Below are 19747 nucleotides of genomic sequence, written 5' to 3' on the forward strand. Positions count from 1 at the left end.
GGCCATTCTGACCAGTGTGAGGTGATACTTCATTGTAGTTTTGATTTGCATTTCTCTAATGATTAGTGATGTTGAGCATCCTTTCCTGTGTTTGTTGACAATCTGTATATCTTCTTTGGAGAAATGTCTATTTAGGTCTTCTGCCCATTTTTGGATTGGGTTGTTTGTGTTTTTTTTTTTTTTTTGATATAGAGCTGCATGAGCTGCTTGTATATTTTGGAGATTAATCCTTTGTCAGTTGCTTCTTTTGCAAATATTTTCTCCCATTCTGAGGGTTGTCTTTTTGTCTTGTTTATGGTTTCCTTTGCTGTGCAAAAAGCTTTTAAGCTTAAGTCCCATTTGTTTATTTTTGTTTCTATTTCCATTTCTCTAGGAGGTGGGTCAAAAAGGATCTTGCTGTGATCTATGTCATAGAGTGTTCTGCCTATGTTTTCCTCTAAGAGTTTTACAGTGTCTTGCTTTACATTTAGGTCTTTAATCCATTTGGAGTTTATTTTTGTGTATGGTGTTAGGGAGTGTTCTAATTTCACTCTTTTACATGTAGCTGTCCAGTTTTCCCAGCACCACTTATTGAAGAGGCTGTCTTTTCTCCATCGTATATTCTTGCCTCCTTTATCAATATTGCTGTAGTTTTTAATGGCGTTTTTTTCTGAAGTAGGAAAGTTCCAGGCAGGTTGAAAACGATAAATGTGAAAATAAACCACAAGGTGGCGTCCTAGTCTCATGTGTCTCATCCAGACACGTTTAATCCAAGCAACCCTTACTTACCTTGGAAATGTTGGATATAGTCAAAATCTAGAGTTTACTGTATTCATAAGGAGCAACAGAGGATTTTTTTTCTTTTAGCTTCTTTCTTCTCGTTTCATATGCTTGCTTTTACTTGCATATGTACTGCGCTATCAGATTAAATTTGGGGGGAAGCAATTCAGATAAACTCAATACAACAAGTATGCAGGTCTAGCGTATGACATTTATTCATTCATTCCTCATTCAGTCAGTCATGCATTCGTGTATTCAGTCACTTAACTAACATCCACACATATTTTTTAAACTTCTCTTCTGTACCAGACACAGGGCAAAGAGGCCCTGGAAACAATGATGAACAGAAACATAGTCACTATCATTTGCTTTCAGTGTAGCGGTGGAGACAAGATTAATCATATAATCACAAATTTAAATTGCAACTGACAAATTCTGTGAAAGAGAAGTATGTGGTTTACAAGATTCCACAATATGGTTTGAACCAGTTGGCAATGTTAGAGGAGTGATCCATCTCTCAAGATGTGAAAAATCAGATGAGTTACCTAGGTAAGAAGGAGAGAAAAGAACATTGTGAGTAAAAGGAACATGTGCAAGGCCTTGTAGCAGGAGAGAGCAAGGAGAAAAAGGGCTGGAAAAAAGGGGGATGGCTGGGTAGCAATTCAGAGGTAGCAGAGATAGGCGAGGAGAGGTCTAAGAAGTGGGCAGGGAACAGATCTTGCATGGTCTTGTGGCTTGAGGTTAAGGATTGTGTCCTCATTCTAAGAGTATTAGGGAGGCACAGAAAGGAGGGTGGGAGCAGCTCAAAGTCCCTGCCCAGTCACTGGTGAGTCAATAGCTTCGTCAGGGTTTATGACAGATTCTGCCTTAAGTGCTAGACGGTGGCACGACTCTGTCCGCCTATGTGTGATTAGCTTTTTGATAGTGAAGGACATCATTTAGAAACAGTAATATAACTTCAATCTCGGCTGCATTTATTAGATTTAAGATTTTTCTTTTAAAGAAACATGACTTCATTGTATTTATTTTGGATCAAATGAAAAGCCATAGCTTTTTGAAGACAGAAAACATAAAGTGTGCTCTCTTAACAAATAAATAGATCTATTTAGCTCATCCACAACAAAATAAAAACCTTTGGCACCTAAAATATAAAAGGTATGAAAGACAGTGTTTCGTTTATGGTCATACTGTCTCAGAAAGAACCATGTATTGGCAATTAGGAGACTTGGGTTAGGAGACGACTGTGGGGAAAGATCATCGAACTTCACTCAGCTTCCGCTTTTTTCACCTGCTAAATGAAGCACTTGGTCTAGGTTATGTTCTTCCAACTCTGAAATTCTGTGAATCTCTAAATATATTCAAAAAGAAATATGTACATGCTATTAATTTAAAGAGAATGGGTATTGGGGGACTACCTGGGCATGTATTTGAGTAAAGTTGTGTGAATGGGACTGAATGAGACTTATTTAGGATCTTAAGACTTTTTTTTTAACTTCTGGCCACACCACGTGGCACATGGGATCTTAGTTCCCCCATCAGGGGTCGAAACTGCACCCCCTACAGTGGAAGCATGGAGTCTTAACCACTGGACTGCCAGGGAAGTCCCTTAAGACATTTTAAACGAACTAAATTTGAATAAGCTACACTACCATTTGTTGATAGTATACCATGTGCAAGTCTTATGAACATTATCTCATTTAATCCTCCAAAAATCCTTGTGAGATAGATGTTGCTTTTTAAATCCTATTTTACTGATGAGAAAAACAAAGCTTACACAGATACAGAAATTTGTCCAGAGTCACACAATTAATACATCTCAAGATGTATCCAGATCTGTCTGATTTCAGAACTTGTCCTTTTAGTCATTATACTATTTATTATACCCACTGAATAGCTGAGATTTTAAAAATGACTTAAAAATACTGAGTAGAATAGAGAGACACTGACTAGAATTATAAATATGGATTTCAAGTTATTTATAAGTGATTTGAATAAGTACCAAAATTTTTAATAAGCTGCCACATCTTAAACAAAACTGTTTAATAGACGTGATTTAACTAAGTTAAACATGCAGTGTCCTAGATAGGGCTGTGAAACGGCACTACCATTTAGCAGAACACCTCCTTGCTAATATGTCTTTACTGTATCAATAGGGGATATGCCTACAGAATTAAACTTCTAATCTGTACATTTAAAAAGAACAATTAAATAACTTTTACTATTCTCTCAGTTGTCATATCCTGAAAATAAACAGTGGTGAACTTTGTTTCTCCTTCTGTCTCAAGCTCCTGATACCCAAAGCAAGTAAGTTGCCTGCTGGACCTCGGTGTCTTGAGAAGCGACTAAAGGCACTTACATTGAGTTATTGCTCCTGTGTTGTTTTGTCTGTGGCTCCTGCTGTTGGGCACGCTTGGGGTTTGACAGTCACATCAAAGGGGTAGACTGTGTTGTGAGAGTAGTCAGCATGGGCCAGATAATTCATGGGTTTATTGCTGAGACCTGTTCCCATGATAGTCATGGTCAGGTGGTACTTGGTGTTTAAGTCTGTTCTCTTGGTGTAAAACATATGCCTTAAGCCTGCTGAATGACTCAGCAGTTGTGGACTCATGGATATTTTTGGGGGGGGCTTTCTGAATTTTGAAAGGGGACATAATGGCCCATCAAGCCTCCTTATTGTAGCAGTAAAGGATATTTGTCACCATAGGCAATGCTTGCCCACTGAGCTTGACTGTACCCTCATCTGATGTCACCAGGCTGTCTGTGAGTTTTGATGTTACAGCACTCAACCATTTGTACTATGCTATGCTTATCTTTCTGCTGTCAGAAATATGTCAAAATAACAAAATAAATTTAACAGTGGCTGCTTGTGAGACAAAAAAGTGACTGGCTTAGTTCCTGTTTAGGAAGTGGCTGGTGACTGTGACTGAGAAGTGTGTTATGATGACAATAAAATATGGCCTGTGTGCCTCTGTGTTTTGCCCTCCTGACTGTGAACACGTCTCCATCATCTTGCCAGGGCCCAAGGGAAGCCTATTTAAAGCAGCTGTGCTGGGACAGACTGGCTAGGATATGGGAAGAGGCCAGCCATTGCAGGCCCAGGAGAAAATTTACACAAACAGAGCTACACAAAGCTCTGGTCGTGTTGTTTTGGTGGGAAAAAAACAAAACAAAAAAACAAACAAAAAACACAGTCTTTGGGTTCTCTGCAATTAAGGGAAAAGGCTAAAAAAAAAAAAAAAAGCAATGGAAGAACTAGGAAGCAGGCAGAGTTTTATAGTTTTATAGTATGATAAATAATATTCAGTTCAATAGCTTATAATCAGGAAAGAAGGGGTTAACTCAAGATGCTCAAGATGTTGTTTCAGGAGTTTATGAGCAATATAAAATTTACCACCCTACTTATACAAGTGAAACATTATGAATAATAGCCATTCTTTGCAAAGTAGTTTTTCTTCCACAGGAGAAAATTCGACTGTTTTCACAGCAATGAAAACATAAAACTATTACAACGCAAGCTTAATGCACGAAACTTTAGAGTTAACTTGCCACTTTCTACCCCTTAAAAAATAAACTTATAAGGCATTCTATTACATGCATATTCCATTTCATATGCATAAATCTCTTCATTCCCACAGACTAACAGAATGACAGCAGAGGTCAAGGAAACAGAATATTCAGTTCTCAGGAGACTAAGAATTTAGAGGCATATAAAAATGTCTCTGGATATAAGATTTTTGCAAAATTGTACACATATAAACTGTTAACTGCTATAGAAAGCATGCTTAACTGCAGGCCAAAGAGTTTAGGTTAGTTAAAAACCCCTTCCTGATAACAAGACTTGTTAAAGTGAATGGATTACTGAGCAGGTCTTCATAGGCCAAATGAAGAATGTTGTTTTATGACATGATGGACCTGGAATGTATAAACATTCAGAATAATCCAGCATTTTTCCCTCAAAAAAACTCTTATCTTTTATATCTAATGGAAGACAGGATTTTTTTTTCAAACTCAATTTACTCAGCTATCTAGTCTTAATATGTCACTATTTTGCCTCACTTTTGTCAACCACTTTGACTGAGATTATAGAATATTTCTGGTAGATTTAACAGAGGATAACTTCACTGATTAAGTAATTTAAAACTTTATTAACTCTCAACTGCTTGACAGGTGAAAGTTAAAACTAGGGAACTGCCAAAATAATTTCCTTTTACGTTGCATTACAGAAGAAAGTGGAGTTTTTTTTATCCTTTAATATATTAAAAGGGAGAGATGGTGGAGATTTTTATGCTAATTTACTCGTATTTAGCTCAGAGTGATCTCAGGCAGGTTGAGATTCTTGGTTAGTCTGAATGAGTGAGTCCAAAAGTACTGCCAGAAGCCACAGACTAGAGGTCAAAGGTATGGGCTTAAGAATCAGACAGGCCTGGGCTGAGTCACAGCTCAAACTGCTAGGTATAACCTTGGACAATCAACCTCTTATTCTCTAATTCCTAATATGTAAAGGTAATAAGACTATCTACTCTATACGATAGTTAACCAGGCTTAAGTGAGGTAACAGATTGCAAGCACTTAGCATGGAGCTTAGCACAGAGAACGAAACAACATTAACAGTTAGTATTACATCTTATATCCGTTTTAAGACCTGTGACTTAAACAGTGTGTGTTGGTTCTGTCAGTTCTAAAAGAGGACCTGATTCCCTAACCAGCCAACCCCATTCATGTCTGTTCTTCTAAAGTTAGAAGTGAGGGAGAAAGTGCCAACTGGGACCTAAGGAACCATTTCTCATCTGCCTCTGGCCCCTCAAACAAGTTTGTCTATGGAAGCCAAGGGACTTCTCTTCTTTGAAAGATGTCTCATCCAAGTTCAAAGATTTATCCTTCCTTCCAAAGAATATGAGCTATAGTCACAGTTTATGATGTCATATTTGCTGTAATGCTTTGTTATAGTTGCTGAAATGCTCACAGCCTCAGTTGCTTAGATCTTAAAAGAATTACAAGGGGAAGTCAAACTCCATTCTTCAGTAAAATGCAGAACTAGGAATAGTCCCATTGGGCAATAAAAACATGAAAAGCTTAAAAAATATATATCTATCTTTAGATCATTAAGCCATTACAAAGTCAACCCAGATTCTTTGATTTGACTAAGACCCTATGCTGGTATTTTTAAAGTAAGCCAAATCACCCACATTTAGTCTATGTATATTTCTAGCCATGGATTTTAAAAATCACATTCGAATATAATATTATAGTAGTGCCTCAAATCCAAGATACAATTTTGAAAAAAAGTTTTACACTTTGGAAATTGGGATGTGTAAAGTTATTTCGTGGTGGTACTTTTCTTTAAAATCTGACCTTAAACTAATAGTGTATCTTGTAATTGATGGAGTTTTAGACTTATGAAATTCTAAAATTATCTTGCTTTGTGAAGATGTTACCTGAGGTGATTACTCTTACTTTGTGTTAACTTAATTACTAGCAAAGGCACAAGTTGAATATATAATAAGGAAGATAATTTAAAAGGCTTCATTAAGACTGATGATACATGTGGATCATACAACCATCACTCTAGTTAATATTTGAACTATTTTATGTTTGAACATTACTTTAAAAGTCCCTCAGGGACTTCCCTGGTGGTGCAGTGGTTAAGAATCCGCCTGCCAATGCAGGGGACATGGGTTCGAGTCCTGGTCCAGGAAGATCCCACATGCTGCGGAGCAACTAAGCCCGTGCGCCACAACTACTAAGCCTGCACTCTAGAGCCCGTGAGCCACAACTACTGAGCCCATGTGCCACAACTACTGAAGCCCGCACGCCTACAGCCCGTGCTCCGCACCAAGAGAAGCCACTACGATGAGAAGCCCAAGCACTGCATCGAAGAGTAACCCCCACTCACCACAACTAGAGAAAGCCTGCGTGCAGCAATGAAGACCCAACAGCCAAAATTAAAAATAAATAAATTTATATAAAAAAATAAGTCCCTCAGATTTCTCCAAATATGATAGGAAATATCATATTTGTAATTGCCAAAGATCCCAAGGAGAGAAAAAGCTTCCCTGGCTAGTTCCTAGGAACCCGTTTCCTCATTTTCAGGGCACCTGCTTCTTTTGAGGGTCCCTATGAATAGCTAAGGTGGTAGTCATACCCATCAGTCAGGCTGTGGGATCCCATAACATTAGAAAGCTGATGTAGACAGCACAATGCTAGGCACACAGTAGTTATTCAATAAATACTTTCTGGCTCAATGATGTGAAATATAAAACTGGGTCCTAATTAGACATACATATAGCTTTCATCATTTGGGGAAAACCAAATTTCTAAAAAAGTCCTCCTTTTCCTTTTTTTTCCTTTTTTATCCCCCCACCAAAAATCCTTTGAGTTAATTTTGGGACTAAATTTTACACAAACAAAACCCACCAAAAATCAAACCCTAAAAGTTCTTTGCCCATGAACTATAAACAAAGTTTTTCTTTTTTCTGTTTTGGTAGTAAACATGAAAATTACCACAACTAAAGGTGAAACACCACTTTCACAAAACATTGGGTCAGAGATGGAAAACTCAATGGTAAATTTAATAGAGTGAAATATGATGTTAAAAACTGAAGATATGAAACACTGATCAAGAACCAATGAACTTTAAACAACTGAAATTACTGACAATGATTATCTTTAGGAACACTGACAACCCTTAGCAATTATGTAGCATGTTGGCTGGCAAATATTTTAATCAAATGATTTGAAAAATAATAACCCATATGTAACTGGGAAGAAAAAAATGTAAGAAAAATAAAGGAAGAGGATAAAAACAAGAAGGAAGAAGGGGATTTATCTTAAAATATTTAATCAAAAAAAAAATCCCAATCACTAAAATAGTTTACATTCCAAAAAAAAATTATTTGAATGCTGACATTACAACAGGCACAGAATCAACTATTAGATCCTAAATCAAAATTATTTCTATGCCTGCTATCCACAAATCACGATTAAAAAGCAAACTCCAAATACTACTAAATCCATTTTCTTATTTGTTACTTAATTCTATCAGCACTGACAATATAATAGTCACAGAGCTTACAGACAAGGGCAACAAAGGTGATCTGTTTTTGCTCATTTTTTCACCTACTTACAGAAAAAAATTAGATAAACTATATGCTTGATTTTTCAAAACTAAAATAAGAGGCTCCCACTCTTTCCTTTAACTTTGAGCATAATTGATAAGCATAATAGAAACATTTTTTAAAAAATTCTTCTCATATGTTTGGCCCAACAGCTTCAGAAACTCTGAAATAGTCTATTTTAGGCTTCACTGAAGAAGGAGGGATACCTGCCTAATTCCTACAGCATCAAAAGAAATCTTGAGGTAGGTACAGAGAATTTATCATCAGGAGGCATATATATACACACACATACACACACCTATCATGCATGCATGTGATGTTTTAAAAATACTCTATAAATATTTCTGAGTTCCAAAATGTATGACACATTCTAGCTTATTACCCTTTGTTCGGTATACTGTTATTTGACCTTCTGGTTTTCGCACTTTTCCAAGAAGAATGGTTAAGAATAAAAGGCAGAGGAAACTGATCACTTCCTGCCTCCAAATGATGTCATACCTATGCTTAATTGGTTTACAAGCTCAAATACACGCTAATTTCAAGGCTGTGAATTATATCAAATGACTTTGAAAGAGCAAAAGAAAAGCCATGGCTTAATTTTTAGTGAAACAAGGCCTTGCTTGAAATTCACGTCAACTTTCCATTCTGCAAAGCAACTCATCCACATAAAAATGGTCAAAAAAGGACTTCATTTAATTAGTGATATGTAGACTTTTGCATAGAAAAAGGTTACAAAGTAATACAAAAAAGACTAGGTACAGTAATTTTAAAACAAATATTTAAAAGTATAATTTTGCATAATGTTTAACATTCTCATAATGTTTATTGCTTTCTCCACACAGCAGAGAAATGAAGTGCATAATAATACATGCTGTGTCTTTGTCTTTCAAACATAAATTCTCACGTGCTCAATTTCAAAGTATTAAGAGATTATTTTGTCATTAAACAAAATAAAAACAACAAAACCAAAACACCATTATGTAGCACTAATCTAGGCATGGACAAAAATAATTTATGTACATCCCATTACATACATTCATCTTGATTTGGGATCAAATACAATCACAAGCTTGACAAAGGACATTTAAAAATCGTGGCTTTTCTCTTCCCGTTGTTCTCTCCCTGCCTCATCACTTCCAGAAATGCAACTTCTCCCCAAAAGGTGACAAGAATAGATTTTACATGTTATCAGGATGAAATGAAGAGGATAAATATGTAAAAATAGTCCAAATGAAACTGAATAAATTAAACTTTTACAAACTGGAGAGTTTTTCAAGTTGGCATGAGTCAGATAGCCTCTGGCGGGCACACAGTAGGCAACTGCTTCTAGGTGCACTCTATAAATGCATGTTTTATATAAAGAAGCACCATATTTTGAGCCATAAAAAAAAAAAAAGTGCCTGGGGGTTTGCAGGCAGGGCAGAAATGCTTGTTAATCTGAGCGCTGACGTAATAATTGCTTATACTAATACATTGTTAAATGTCACAACTTGGCAAGTTTGTACAAAAAAAGCAAACTAGGATAAAACTAGGTTTCTCAACTTGAAAATTACTTTCAGCAATCCTTTTGGCCAATAAAAACCTGTTGATTTCAACAGAGTGCTCTTTTCTGGTATTTGTACTAAAACGTCTGCAGCCTAATGCAAGACTTCTGTCCCTTCTCCTTTCTTAACCTAACCTCTACGCTCTTCTTTACTTGTGCAACGTTGTATGTTCAAAAGAAAACTTTATTAGCTCAGGCACTTATGAAACATGAATATTTTTTTTTCCATTTAGTTTCAAGAAAATTCAGTCAGGGCATTTTCCTTCCCCAATTCAGACATCGTGATGCACTGCTGGATGGTTCAGTCCGTATATTTTCCAGGAGACTTCTAAATGAAAACAAGTGTGACATTTTCAAAAGTTGCTGATGTCAGTTACCAAACTGCCTTAAACCGAAACAGAGAAAAAAGATAATACCACATTTCCACTTCTGAGGTTTGTGTCTCAAATAGCTTTATTGTTCCTTTGTGGATCCGCAGACATCTGTATGGCTACTTTCAGGGTGCAGAGGTTTTAAGCTGACTCTGAAATAAAGGACATTCAGTTACTACTGCAAGAAGTTCAGTGAAAACTTAAAAAGCTCCCACTTCTGTCCCCCAGGGTCGGTAAGGTTTACTGTTTGTTCCACTGCTTGTCTGCTGAGGGCTGGACGTGGCTGATACCGACAAGGGAGGGCTGATGGCTGTGGCAGCTGCCACCGCTGCAGCTGCGTTTGGGGGGAGCATGGGGAACGCCCCAGCGAAGGACAGAGGGAAGCTGTGCGCAGCTGCCGTGGCTGCTGCAGCGGCTGCGTGGACAGTGGCCGAGAGGGACAACAGAGAAGTGGAGAGAGGTGGCACACAGGGGGCGACACTGCCTGTTGATGGCATCCGAAGGGCAGAGTCTGCGTGGGCAAATGTGGCCGTGAGGAGGGTGGAGCCGTGGGCAGGAGGCACTTCTGAAGTGGTGGAGAGGCGGCAAGGCGTGGGCTCCGAGGCGTGGAGTCCGCTGGGTTGGAGCAGGGCTGCCGGAAGGTGATGGAAGGCCGCCGCCCAGTGGTGAGGATGCAGGGGGTGATGGTGGTGGGCCAGAGAGGAGGTCATTGCCGCCGCCTCTCGCTGTGAGGCACATGTGCTGAGATGAGAGACCAAGCGCACCCGCAGTGGATCAGAGGAGTCCAGGCCTTCCACAGAGCTCAGGTACCTTGCCACTTCGGTTAAGCACTCTCGGAATCCAATGCTCATGAAGTCCATGGCAAGGGCATGGGCGTCAAAGTAGCCTGAAAGGAGGTTTGAGCAAAGTGGGGGCCAGGAGAGACAGTGAGAGAAAGAAGGATACAATTATGAAGAGTAGCCACCACCTACGTTCCACCCTGTCCTTCAGAGATTTAAGAAGAACGACGATCCTTTCTGAGAACGTTGCCAGCTATTTATGGTTGTAATTTTTGCAGAAGTTAAGAAAGTGCACTTTGCAATTCACATGTGTGACAACTCTGGCAATGCTATGTACTGCAGTTGTTCCTGCAACCAAATAGCACAGTGGGGAAAAGAATTAAGAACATCTGTGTTTCAAACACTTCCAGAAAAAAAAAAATGGTGTCTCTTCTTTTGTATTGTGGGATAGTGAAATTTTCTAGTAAACTTTTCCACGGTATAACAGAGTACCAGTCTCTCTGTCTCTGTCACATGAATTGGAGATTAAAGGGTTTATCTGAAACATCCTCACTCTCTTGGCATTTATAACTGAGATGTGAAATGCATATGAGCAGTTTGAGGACTTTTTAGAAATGTGCCAGAACTGCTCAATAAATTCATAAATGCTTCTTGACTCAGTGTTTTTTATCAACAAAATGAAAACACCATTACTTTGTATGGAAAAAAGTTAAAGAAGCAAAATGATTTTTAAAAATTTGGTTACTAATTTGAAGATCTTATTTTTCTATCAGGTAATATAACATTACTATAACTCCTAGTTTTCCTGAAGTCCAAATATATATTTCTTTCATTGGCTAGCTTCCTTTTTTCTGGCATCCGTCCAAGAAAAAAATGTATATTAATTGTGTCAGTGTGTATGCACATACCCTTACACCTAAGGTTACTACCATTAAAATGGCTAGAGCTGGTCACATTTATGAGAATCCCTTTTTATCCAAAGATAACACATTAGAATAGAAAATAGTAACATCTGATTAGAATCAGTGCCAATTTAGGGTACTGATAATGATCAGACATTTGGGGAAAGGTCACCACTTTGAATAAGTGACCTCTAATATGTATAAACGTATCCTTTTTAGACTTTTTTTTCTCATTTGCAACTTTTTTTTTTAAACAATTTTCAAATTAAAATTTAGTCTACTCACTTCGGGGATGTGTATATACATAAATGAGAAATATCACATTCAAACAAGGTTATTTTCATCTAAGGCATTTACTACATTCCCTTTTTTATGTTTTTGTAGATAAAAGTGTTACCTGTTTTGTTTATCATCTATTAACAATTAGATTAGCACTTTGGAAAATAGTAGTCACAATATTCAAAGTCCAAGAGCTAGAACTTCAACAGAAATTTGGAAGTCCCAAAAAGAAATTTGAGGAAAACATATACACCATTAAGACCGTAACAACAACAGCACAAAGCTGACATAAGAGAACATCACGAAATGTGGAAGATAGCAACAAAAAGAGTCATCATCCCAGGACTTCAGCATGGTTAGCAATAAAGCCCCTGGCATTAGGAGGGAAAGTTCTTCCTGAAGACGCCGCCTCCAAAGAAAGACTTCACATAAGAGTCCTCAGGGTTCTCTGCAAGGCTTTGCAGACTTCTGACTTCATGAGAGAAGGGAGATAATCATCAGAGTAGACAAGAGTCCAGAAACCCAGAGGGATCTAGAAATTTAGGTTACTCTACTAAATCCTCTCTAGAAACTCCTGCAATACCAAGACAGATTAAAGAATGGACCAACAGAATTGTACCCCAGGAGCTTCCAAGTATCTTCATGAGTCGGCATGAAGTAATTGAAATTTGTGATTTGCCAGCTGTATGGGGTTGTATATGGGTGAGTTCTCTGTTGCATCTTAAGGAATATAAATTATGTAATTCCTATACTGTTGCTGAATGCAGAGGGAAATGACGATGAGCAACTGTTTCCTGTGACCGCATCTTGGGCCAATAATCATAGCACAGGGGTCCACACCACTTCCATCACTGCTCTCTAGGCTTTAAGTGAATAAGCTCACAACAACCTTGTGAAGTGAACACTATCACTGTCCTCATTTTACAAATGAAGAAACTGGGGTTCAGAAAAGGTCAGTCCTTTATCTAGGGTCACAGACCAAAAAAAAGAAAAACAAGCCAGGATTTGAAACCAGGCAACCCAAATGCAGTGTCTGTCCTTCACCAGTACATTCTGAGGCCCCCATAGCAGCTGTGAGTCTTTAACAACTCGAGCCCACACTGCCAGCCCCACTTCTTCAAGGCCCACATGTTCTCCTGTGAGGTGACCTCTCTAATGAGCTGGCAGTCAGGCGACTTGTATTGAGCTCGCTCGGAAATGTCTGTTCGCAAACTATTTTGGGATGAATTTTAGGACCGTTCAGGTAGCCAAGAATAGCAACCACGATGGAACTTAGTGTTTATAATAAGGCATAAGAACAATATTACTCTTTAGAAGTATAGCTCATGCCAAATATTTGAAACGCTGATAAAAATTCTTAGCCTTGTGGCTAACAATGCCAAGGGAAGTAAAGCAATCAAACAACTTTCCCTGCACGATCACTAACCCGATCAGTCCCCTAACATCCTGAGGGAGCAGGTGTAGAGACAGAATCCTGGGGCGGCGGGGGGCCTTGAGGGCTCAGAGGGCTAGTACAGGCCTCCTTGTGCAGCCCAGCACCTCTGTCTCGGCTTAAAGGTGGGTCAGTGGCCAAGCTGGGCTGGATCACAGGCTTCTAGAATTTCATCCAGTTCTCTTCCCTATTACGTAAGAATATTTGCAGCCTATGCTGAAGGTTACATTTTAAAGAGTAGAAATCACAATTCCATACCCATTCAGGATGGTTATTCAGGCAGGACGGACGGTTCCTTGAGAAGGTACAACAGAGGGTAAGTCACATTGTGTGTGAGGGCGTCCCTTTACAATGATCACCGCCCCCCCCACCCGACACAGGTGAAAGATGGTGAAGGTCAGGGCTGATGCTCCACAGGTCCTCAGCTGGAGTTAGACACTGAAATACTTCTGTACCAATTGATAAACAGCTATTTCCCTCCAATGCCCTGCCTCTGTCCTGATCTAGGGCAAACTGTGATACTACATAATAAAAGGTTAATGCTGAGCAGAGATAAGCGTTCAGGGTGTAGCTGCGGCACTTAGCCCCTGTGGTACCCTCTCCTTACCCAGTTATCAAATATATGGGACAGCCCTTGGCTAAGATGAATACCAAAGGCCTGTTTGAAGGGTGGAAAAGATATAAAAGGGCAAAATCAAGTCTGAGTGATGTGTGAGAAGTGGGATAATGAAATCTGAATGAATACTACATCGTTTAGGATCTCAAGTCCATTCATAGCATGAACTGAGGGTCAGGAACTGGACTATTCTTCCCTAAATCACTATCCAGTACAGAAGACATCTCTCCACAGCACTGGGCCCAGGACACCTGCTCCTGTTTGCTCTTCACAGGAATGACTGCTCCATCAGTGGTTTCCGGGACAGAGATTCACTACCTGCACTTCAAATGCTCTGTGTGGTCTAAATCCAAGATCAACCAAACTCTGAGAACAACAATGAAAATTCACTTCCTTTGGAAGAGCTGCATTATAGTGAGTCCTATCCCTGATTTAACAGGGGACTGGGGAGAGGGAAAGAAGAGAAAAAGATTGTGTCTAACCTCCTGTTTATGTTTGGATGTTTGTGTGTTTGTTTTGTCTTTCTGTACAAATTCCAGCATGCACTTCTGAAAGTCCCAAACAAACCTCTGACCAGGCTGCTGTGAATGAAGCTTTACTCCCACAGTATTATAAAAGCAAACACAAGCCCAGGGTCAAGTGCTTCTTTTGTTCCAGAAGTTCTTTCCCACGAGTTCAATCCTGCCATTAGCATTGATTTCCACGGCTTTAATCTGGGACCTCCTATCGCAGCTCGTTAAAGAACTGTTCAACTATGACTTCCTTACAATCTTAGGGAGAAAAAATGAAAAGAGAAAGGTTGAAGGGGCGGCGGGGGGGGGGGGATGAAGTCACCTACTTACCTTTACCCCCAGTTGCCTGGAGCATCTTTAAATGATCGACTGTCATTTGCAGTATTTCAGCTTTTTCTAACTTTGCAGATCCCTGAGTAAACAAATAATAAAATCTTATAAGTCCTATGGAAATGAATTTGGAACAACTTACCCTGAATTTTTCATTTTCCCTCTCACTAGAAAATTCTAAGTTTAACTTTTTCACAGAAAAATATGAATTCTTCCTGAACTTTACATGAAAACACTAATTGCATCACACCTAATGACAGATATTTGCCATTTTAACTTTTAAAGACTAAAAGGCATAATAATTTTTAAACACAAAAATAATTACACTAAGATAACTCTACTCAAACTACTACAACTGCAAAAATCTCAAACTGCATCAAACTGGTTAATAATATACTTTATTTTATCAGGGGATATACAATAGTCTTATATAATGCTTAAGTCTAGATCAGTTGAATCCAAATCTGGAGGAAAAGCAGATAGGATCTCATAAAATTATTGTTAAAAAGCATATCTTTCAAAAATAGATAATTCTATTATGCCTTTAAGGTAATTCATACTACACCACTGTAAGTACAGAACCAAAAGTGCGAAGGGAAGACTTTCAAGGTTTTTTTCCCCAATAATTACCAGCAGGTGTCACTGTAAATTCCAAGATCATAAACAAGGAAGCATAATCTAACTTGAATCTAATAAGCATCAAAAATGCTTAAGGATATTTGAACCCTTTAAAATAGTTCTTAATAAAATTTTCATTGTATTTTTATGCCCCTCCCCCATTTTAAAACAAGGCAACCTCTGGAAACCAACTGAAATACAAATGTGCCACTTCAAACTGTCTCAGAGGGCTGTGGGTGGCTTCTAATTTCTTGGAAGAGCTAAATAATTAAATCAGTATGTTTTCTTGAAAAGGAAACTGCAGTTTATTTCAGGTTCCTATGCTTTACTTGTTTTGTGAAAATTGTCAGCACCCAGTACATGGTGAGAGTGCCAGAGTGACTTAAACTGCTTGAAAGAACACTCTTCTAATTATATTGTGACAGGGCCAGCTCTCTAGGGTTGGTCGCCAAGCTCAGCAAATGGGAAAGCCTGTGTTTATGGTAACTAACTGCCAAACTACTGAGGTTTGCTTTTAAGGTTTAAGTCGACATTTAAGAAAAAAAATCTAACGAACTCCAACCCCCCAACCCCCCGCCAAAAAAATCACCGAACTGTTTCTCATAATTGTAGACATTTCAGCACTGAAAGTAAAAACGTCACTGATTACTGATATTTCCATTTTCAACGTATTGTCATGGGAAAAGCTAATAATCAAAACTACAATTTGCCCATTACATTTAGCTCATTAAAGACAGTTTCAGCATATAGAGTGGTGCCTTTTTTCTCTTAAAAATGTATAGTCAACAGCATTTGACAACTTGTACTTCTATCAATGTTCAGTTTTTCCATGAATATGTACAGTAGTTTCAGTGAAAGTGACTAATAACAAAACTGCAGTTTCTGGATAATTTCCAAGGGCTTTGTAGGGCTTGCTTTATAATGTTTGTGGTTCATGAAGTAAACAACAAAATGGAATAAACAAACAACAGCTGTCTTATACCCTATTTGAATTTAATTGAAAGTTACTTTCAACAAAGGTATGATGCCATACTCTTTGAAAGATGCTCTTTGAAATCTATCAGCCATGGCGGCAGAAGGAAAAACACAACTCTTCAAAAATGAAAAGGAAGATTTAAACATTTGGCTTTCTACTTTACTAAGTGTGCAAATCTTTTTTCCTTCTTCTTTTTTTTTTTTTTGGTAAAGGAATACGTTAATTCTGAAAAGGGGAATTTATGGCTAGTTTGATTTTTCTACCAACTTCCACAAAGATGCCTCGAAACAAACATCATTCTATTAAGCCAGGAATTAAAAATGAAACCAAGTGGTTTGGTAAATAAATTTTGTTAGTATTATTATTTAGGAAATAGAGCTAGAGGTGTTACTTCCTCGGCTTGGATTATTTTTTAAAATAAAAAGCTTACTTTTTAAAGAATAGTTTGAGACAAAAATGAAATTTCACATGGATATCTTTTCTGAAGAAGAATACTACATACAGCTCAGTTTTAAACAAAACCACTACTGGTATTCACAGAAAGAACAGAGAGAGCGTGAACATGTTACCCTTAAGGGAAAATAAGCTAGAGAATGGAAATGTTTTTCAACTTCATGATGGATTATGTTTTTAATAGTTTTGCCACAACAAAGCATTTTATTGAAATAGCTGCTCTGTGCCAGATCACGGCACATACACCATTATTTTAATGAGCTTTAAGAAGAACCCACGTTGCCAGATGAGAGAATCAGCTTTTTTGAGCTCACTGGTGGGGTGGTCAGGATGGGGGGGCAGCTTACTTGTTTTTCAAAAGCGGTTGGCACCAGTCGTCTCAGCTCAGATAAACTGTTATTTATCCGATCTCGACGCCTTTTCTCTATTATCTATCCCCAAAAAGCAAAACAACAACAAAAGTTCATGAATACACAAATGATAAAATTACTCGTAATGGAAAAATACAACTGCTACACATTAGGCTGGATTACATGAAATAAAAAGACAAAAAAAAAAATCACATACCCCTCTCCTTTTCTTTCTTGCCATAATCTGAGATGTCGTTGTTGGAGAATTCGATCTAATCACAGAGCTAGTACTTTGTCTATGAAATAAGAAGAGTTTGTCAGGTGCTGCATTAACATAACAATTGTTTTCTTCTGGGTGCTTGATGGCATCCATTAAATATTCAGAGTGATAGCACAGTTCAGATCAGCATTATTTTATTCTTAATTCTTGCTCTTTACAGACTTTGCTTTCAGCCCTTATATCTCTTTTCAGATAGGAATCATGCCTTTTTTTCTTTTAATTTTAATGACTAATCCAGATGTCAAATCCACTGGCAAAAACGTCCCTAAACTTTTACTGAGCCTCCCAATGAAATAATTATGGGCAGTCAGGGTGAGAAGTTAGATATTAGTACTTCCTAGTTCCACTCATAAATGTTTCTTAAAAGTCAATTAATCTCTAATAGCATCCCTCCTCCTCCCTCTGGTAAGACCCACTGAACAAAGCAAAGCTATTTTAAAATAATTACTATCAAACAGATACACAGCCATCACATGTCAAACTGTTGTCCCTAGATGCAATCTTTAAAATAAACAGAAGTTACCTTACTATTTCAAAACTCCAAGTAGTCATACAAGAAAAAAATGACAACTTCAATGTTTTCTATATTAATCTTCCAAAAGAATGACCCAAAATTAAATATGCCACTAATAGAAAAATTAAAATTAGATCAACTACTAGGTAAATGTTTTACTTTGAAAATAAAACTCTAGGTGAGTATCTCTCAGCCTTCAATCTAAGCTTAAACCTCTCAGAGTTGTAATCCATCTTGAGTTTGCTAATGAAAAAATATTTTATATCAAAAGTTCAGTCAAATCACTATATTGTCACATAGTTTTTATGATCCTTTCTAGTTTGTATCTGTTTCTCTTCATAATTCATAGATACTCTGCTTCCTCATGTTCTCAAATTCTCCAGGTTCCTGTTATTTGTTCTCTTTCATTATAGAAATATTGCACACACCAGGTTCTTATTACCTCACCTTCTCACTTCTGGATCTTATTTCTGAATTAACTGTTCCCCTCATTCCCATCCCCTTCTCAACTGGTTTCACCTTTCACATGACATCTTTTGTTTTTCGGATCTCATTTTTTAAGATGACACAACACTTTATTAGAAGATACTTTGCAAACAACGTTTCAAGCGAATATCTTTGCTTTTAATGATTCCAGTCTAAGGTTTGTACATATTAGAATAATAATATTGAAAGAAAAGCAGTTTTCCAAACGTAGAATTTTACTCTTTGAGTGACAGCTGCAGATAAATAATTAAGGTGCTTCTGGGGATGCCAATTAGAAGCAATTATCATTTGACCCGCCTTGGCACTAAAACGCCTCCATAACCTCTCTCTGTCACTGGAAAGTGGAGGTCTGGCTTCCGTGATCACGATCTCGATCTTCTCCAGACTCAGGAACAAGCAAAGAGATGATGCCTGAAACGATCCTTCATCTGTCACTCACACTCCCGTCAGCCAAGTCACATACGATCAATTTGGAAATCTCAGCCTACTTAGCCTTGACATCGCTAATTGCTTTCATGGCTCCAAAAAGCAAGTCATCTCTTAGTCTCTTTAAAAATAAAAAAAAATCATTTTTTTCTTTCTTCGCCTGGCCCATTTTGAAAGTGCTCCGAAATGCAGTTTCAGTGGCGGGGGCGTCGCCCGTCTCCCGGGCGTGCCACTCCGCACGCCCAACGCTGACAGCCGGGGACCCTCCTTCTCCAACCTCTGCACACTTTCAGCCGCCCCACCCCTAGGGTGCAAACCCACATGCCTCGCCCCACCCGAACACGCGCTCCGTGAGCGCCCACCCCTTAAAGTTTTTCGGGCAAAACTTTCCCCGCTCGGTTAGAACGCGGCGGAGAGGAACCTCGGGATTTCCAAGTAGCCGCTCGTACACAAAGCTCCCCGATGCCTCGGGCTCCGGACAGCTCCCGCCGAGCCCGCGCTCACCCCGAGTAATTGTTCTCGCTCCCCACGTCGATGGTCTCGTCCATGTCGCTCTCAGAGGTCGTCTCCTCGCAAGGGCGCTTCATCACGGCGAACACCACGCGGGGTGCAGCCGGGCCGGAGCCTCGGACACCAAGCCGGACGCAGCGCCCTCCCCGCCTGCCTCCTCCCTCCCGCCCTCCCTGGGCCCGGGCAGGCGCGGCTCGGCCGGCGGCGCGGTCGGCTCCTCGCGGCTCTTTCCCACGCTGCAGCCCAGCTCGGCCGCAAGAGCCGGCGCCGGCCACGCCTCCCCGCGCGGGCGGGGCCCCCTCGCCCGCCTCCAGCGCGCAGGCCCCCGCAGCTCCGCCGGGCACCGCCTCCTCGGGAGTCAGCGTGGCCCGGGATTGGCCGGAGCGGAGGGGCGGGGCCGCTCTCGCCAAAGCCCGCCGCGGAGCTCCGGTTGAGGCGTGGGAACGCGGCCGCGCATCTGGGGCCCGGGAGCAGAGCGCGGGTGGGGAGAGGCGGC

General features: G+C 39.4%; 1 protein-coding gene across 3 annotated transcripts; it reads right to left on the bottom strand.

The window, feature by feature from the left end:
- Positions 1-8544: 8544 nt before the first annotated feature.
- Positions 8545-19523, bottom strand: HEY2 (hes related family bHLH transcription factor with YRPW motif 2). 3 transcript variants are annotated; one of them, XR_003428768.1, is made up of 6 exons: positions 19246-19486; positions 17253-17331; positions 17033-17116; positions 14639-14720; positions 9837-10674; positions 8545-9745 (listed from the first exon to the last, which is right to left on the bottom strand). XR_003428768.1 is itself a non-coding variant. In XM_027087147.1 (5 exons), the coding sequence occupies exons 1-5, from the start codon at positions 19326-19328 to the stop codon at positions 9989-9991; spliced, it is 1014 nt and encodes a 337-aa protein (XP_026942948.1). In that variant the 5' UTR covers positions 19329-19523; the 3' UTR covers positions 8545-9988. The 3 variants fall into 3 exon arrangements, 1 of the variants encoding a protein (XP_026942948.1); XR_003428770.1 differs by having other exon boundaries at positions 9834-10674; XM_027087147.1 differs by having other exon boundaries at positions 8545-10674; positions 19246-19523.
- Between the last annotated feature and the right edge of the window lie 224 nt (positions 19524-19747).

Source organism: Aethalodelphis obliquidens, unplaced genomic scaffold, assembly GCF_003676395.1.
Source record: "Aethalodelphis obliquidens isolate GAN/ISIS:26980383/991018 unplaced genomic scaffold, ASM367639v1 scaffold3, whole genome shotgun sequence".
Taxonomy (NCBI): domain Eukaryota; kingdom Metazoa; phylum Chordata; class Mammalia; order Artiodactyla; family Delphinidae; genus Aethalodelphis; species Aethalodelphis obliquidens.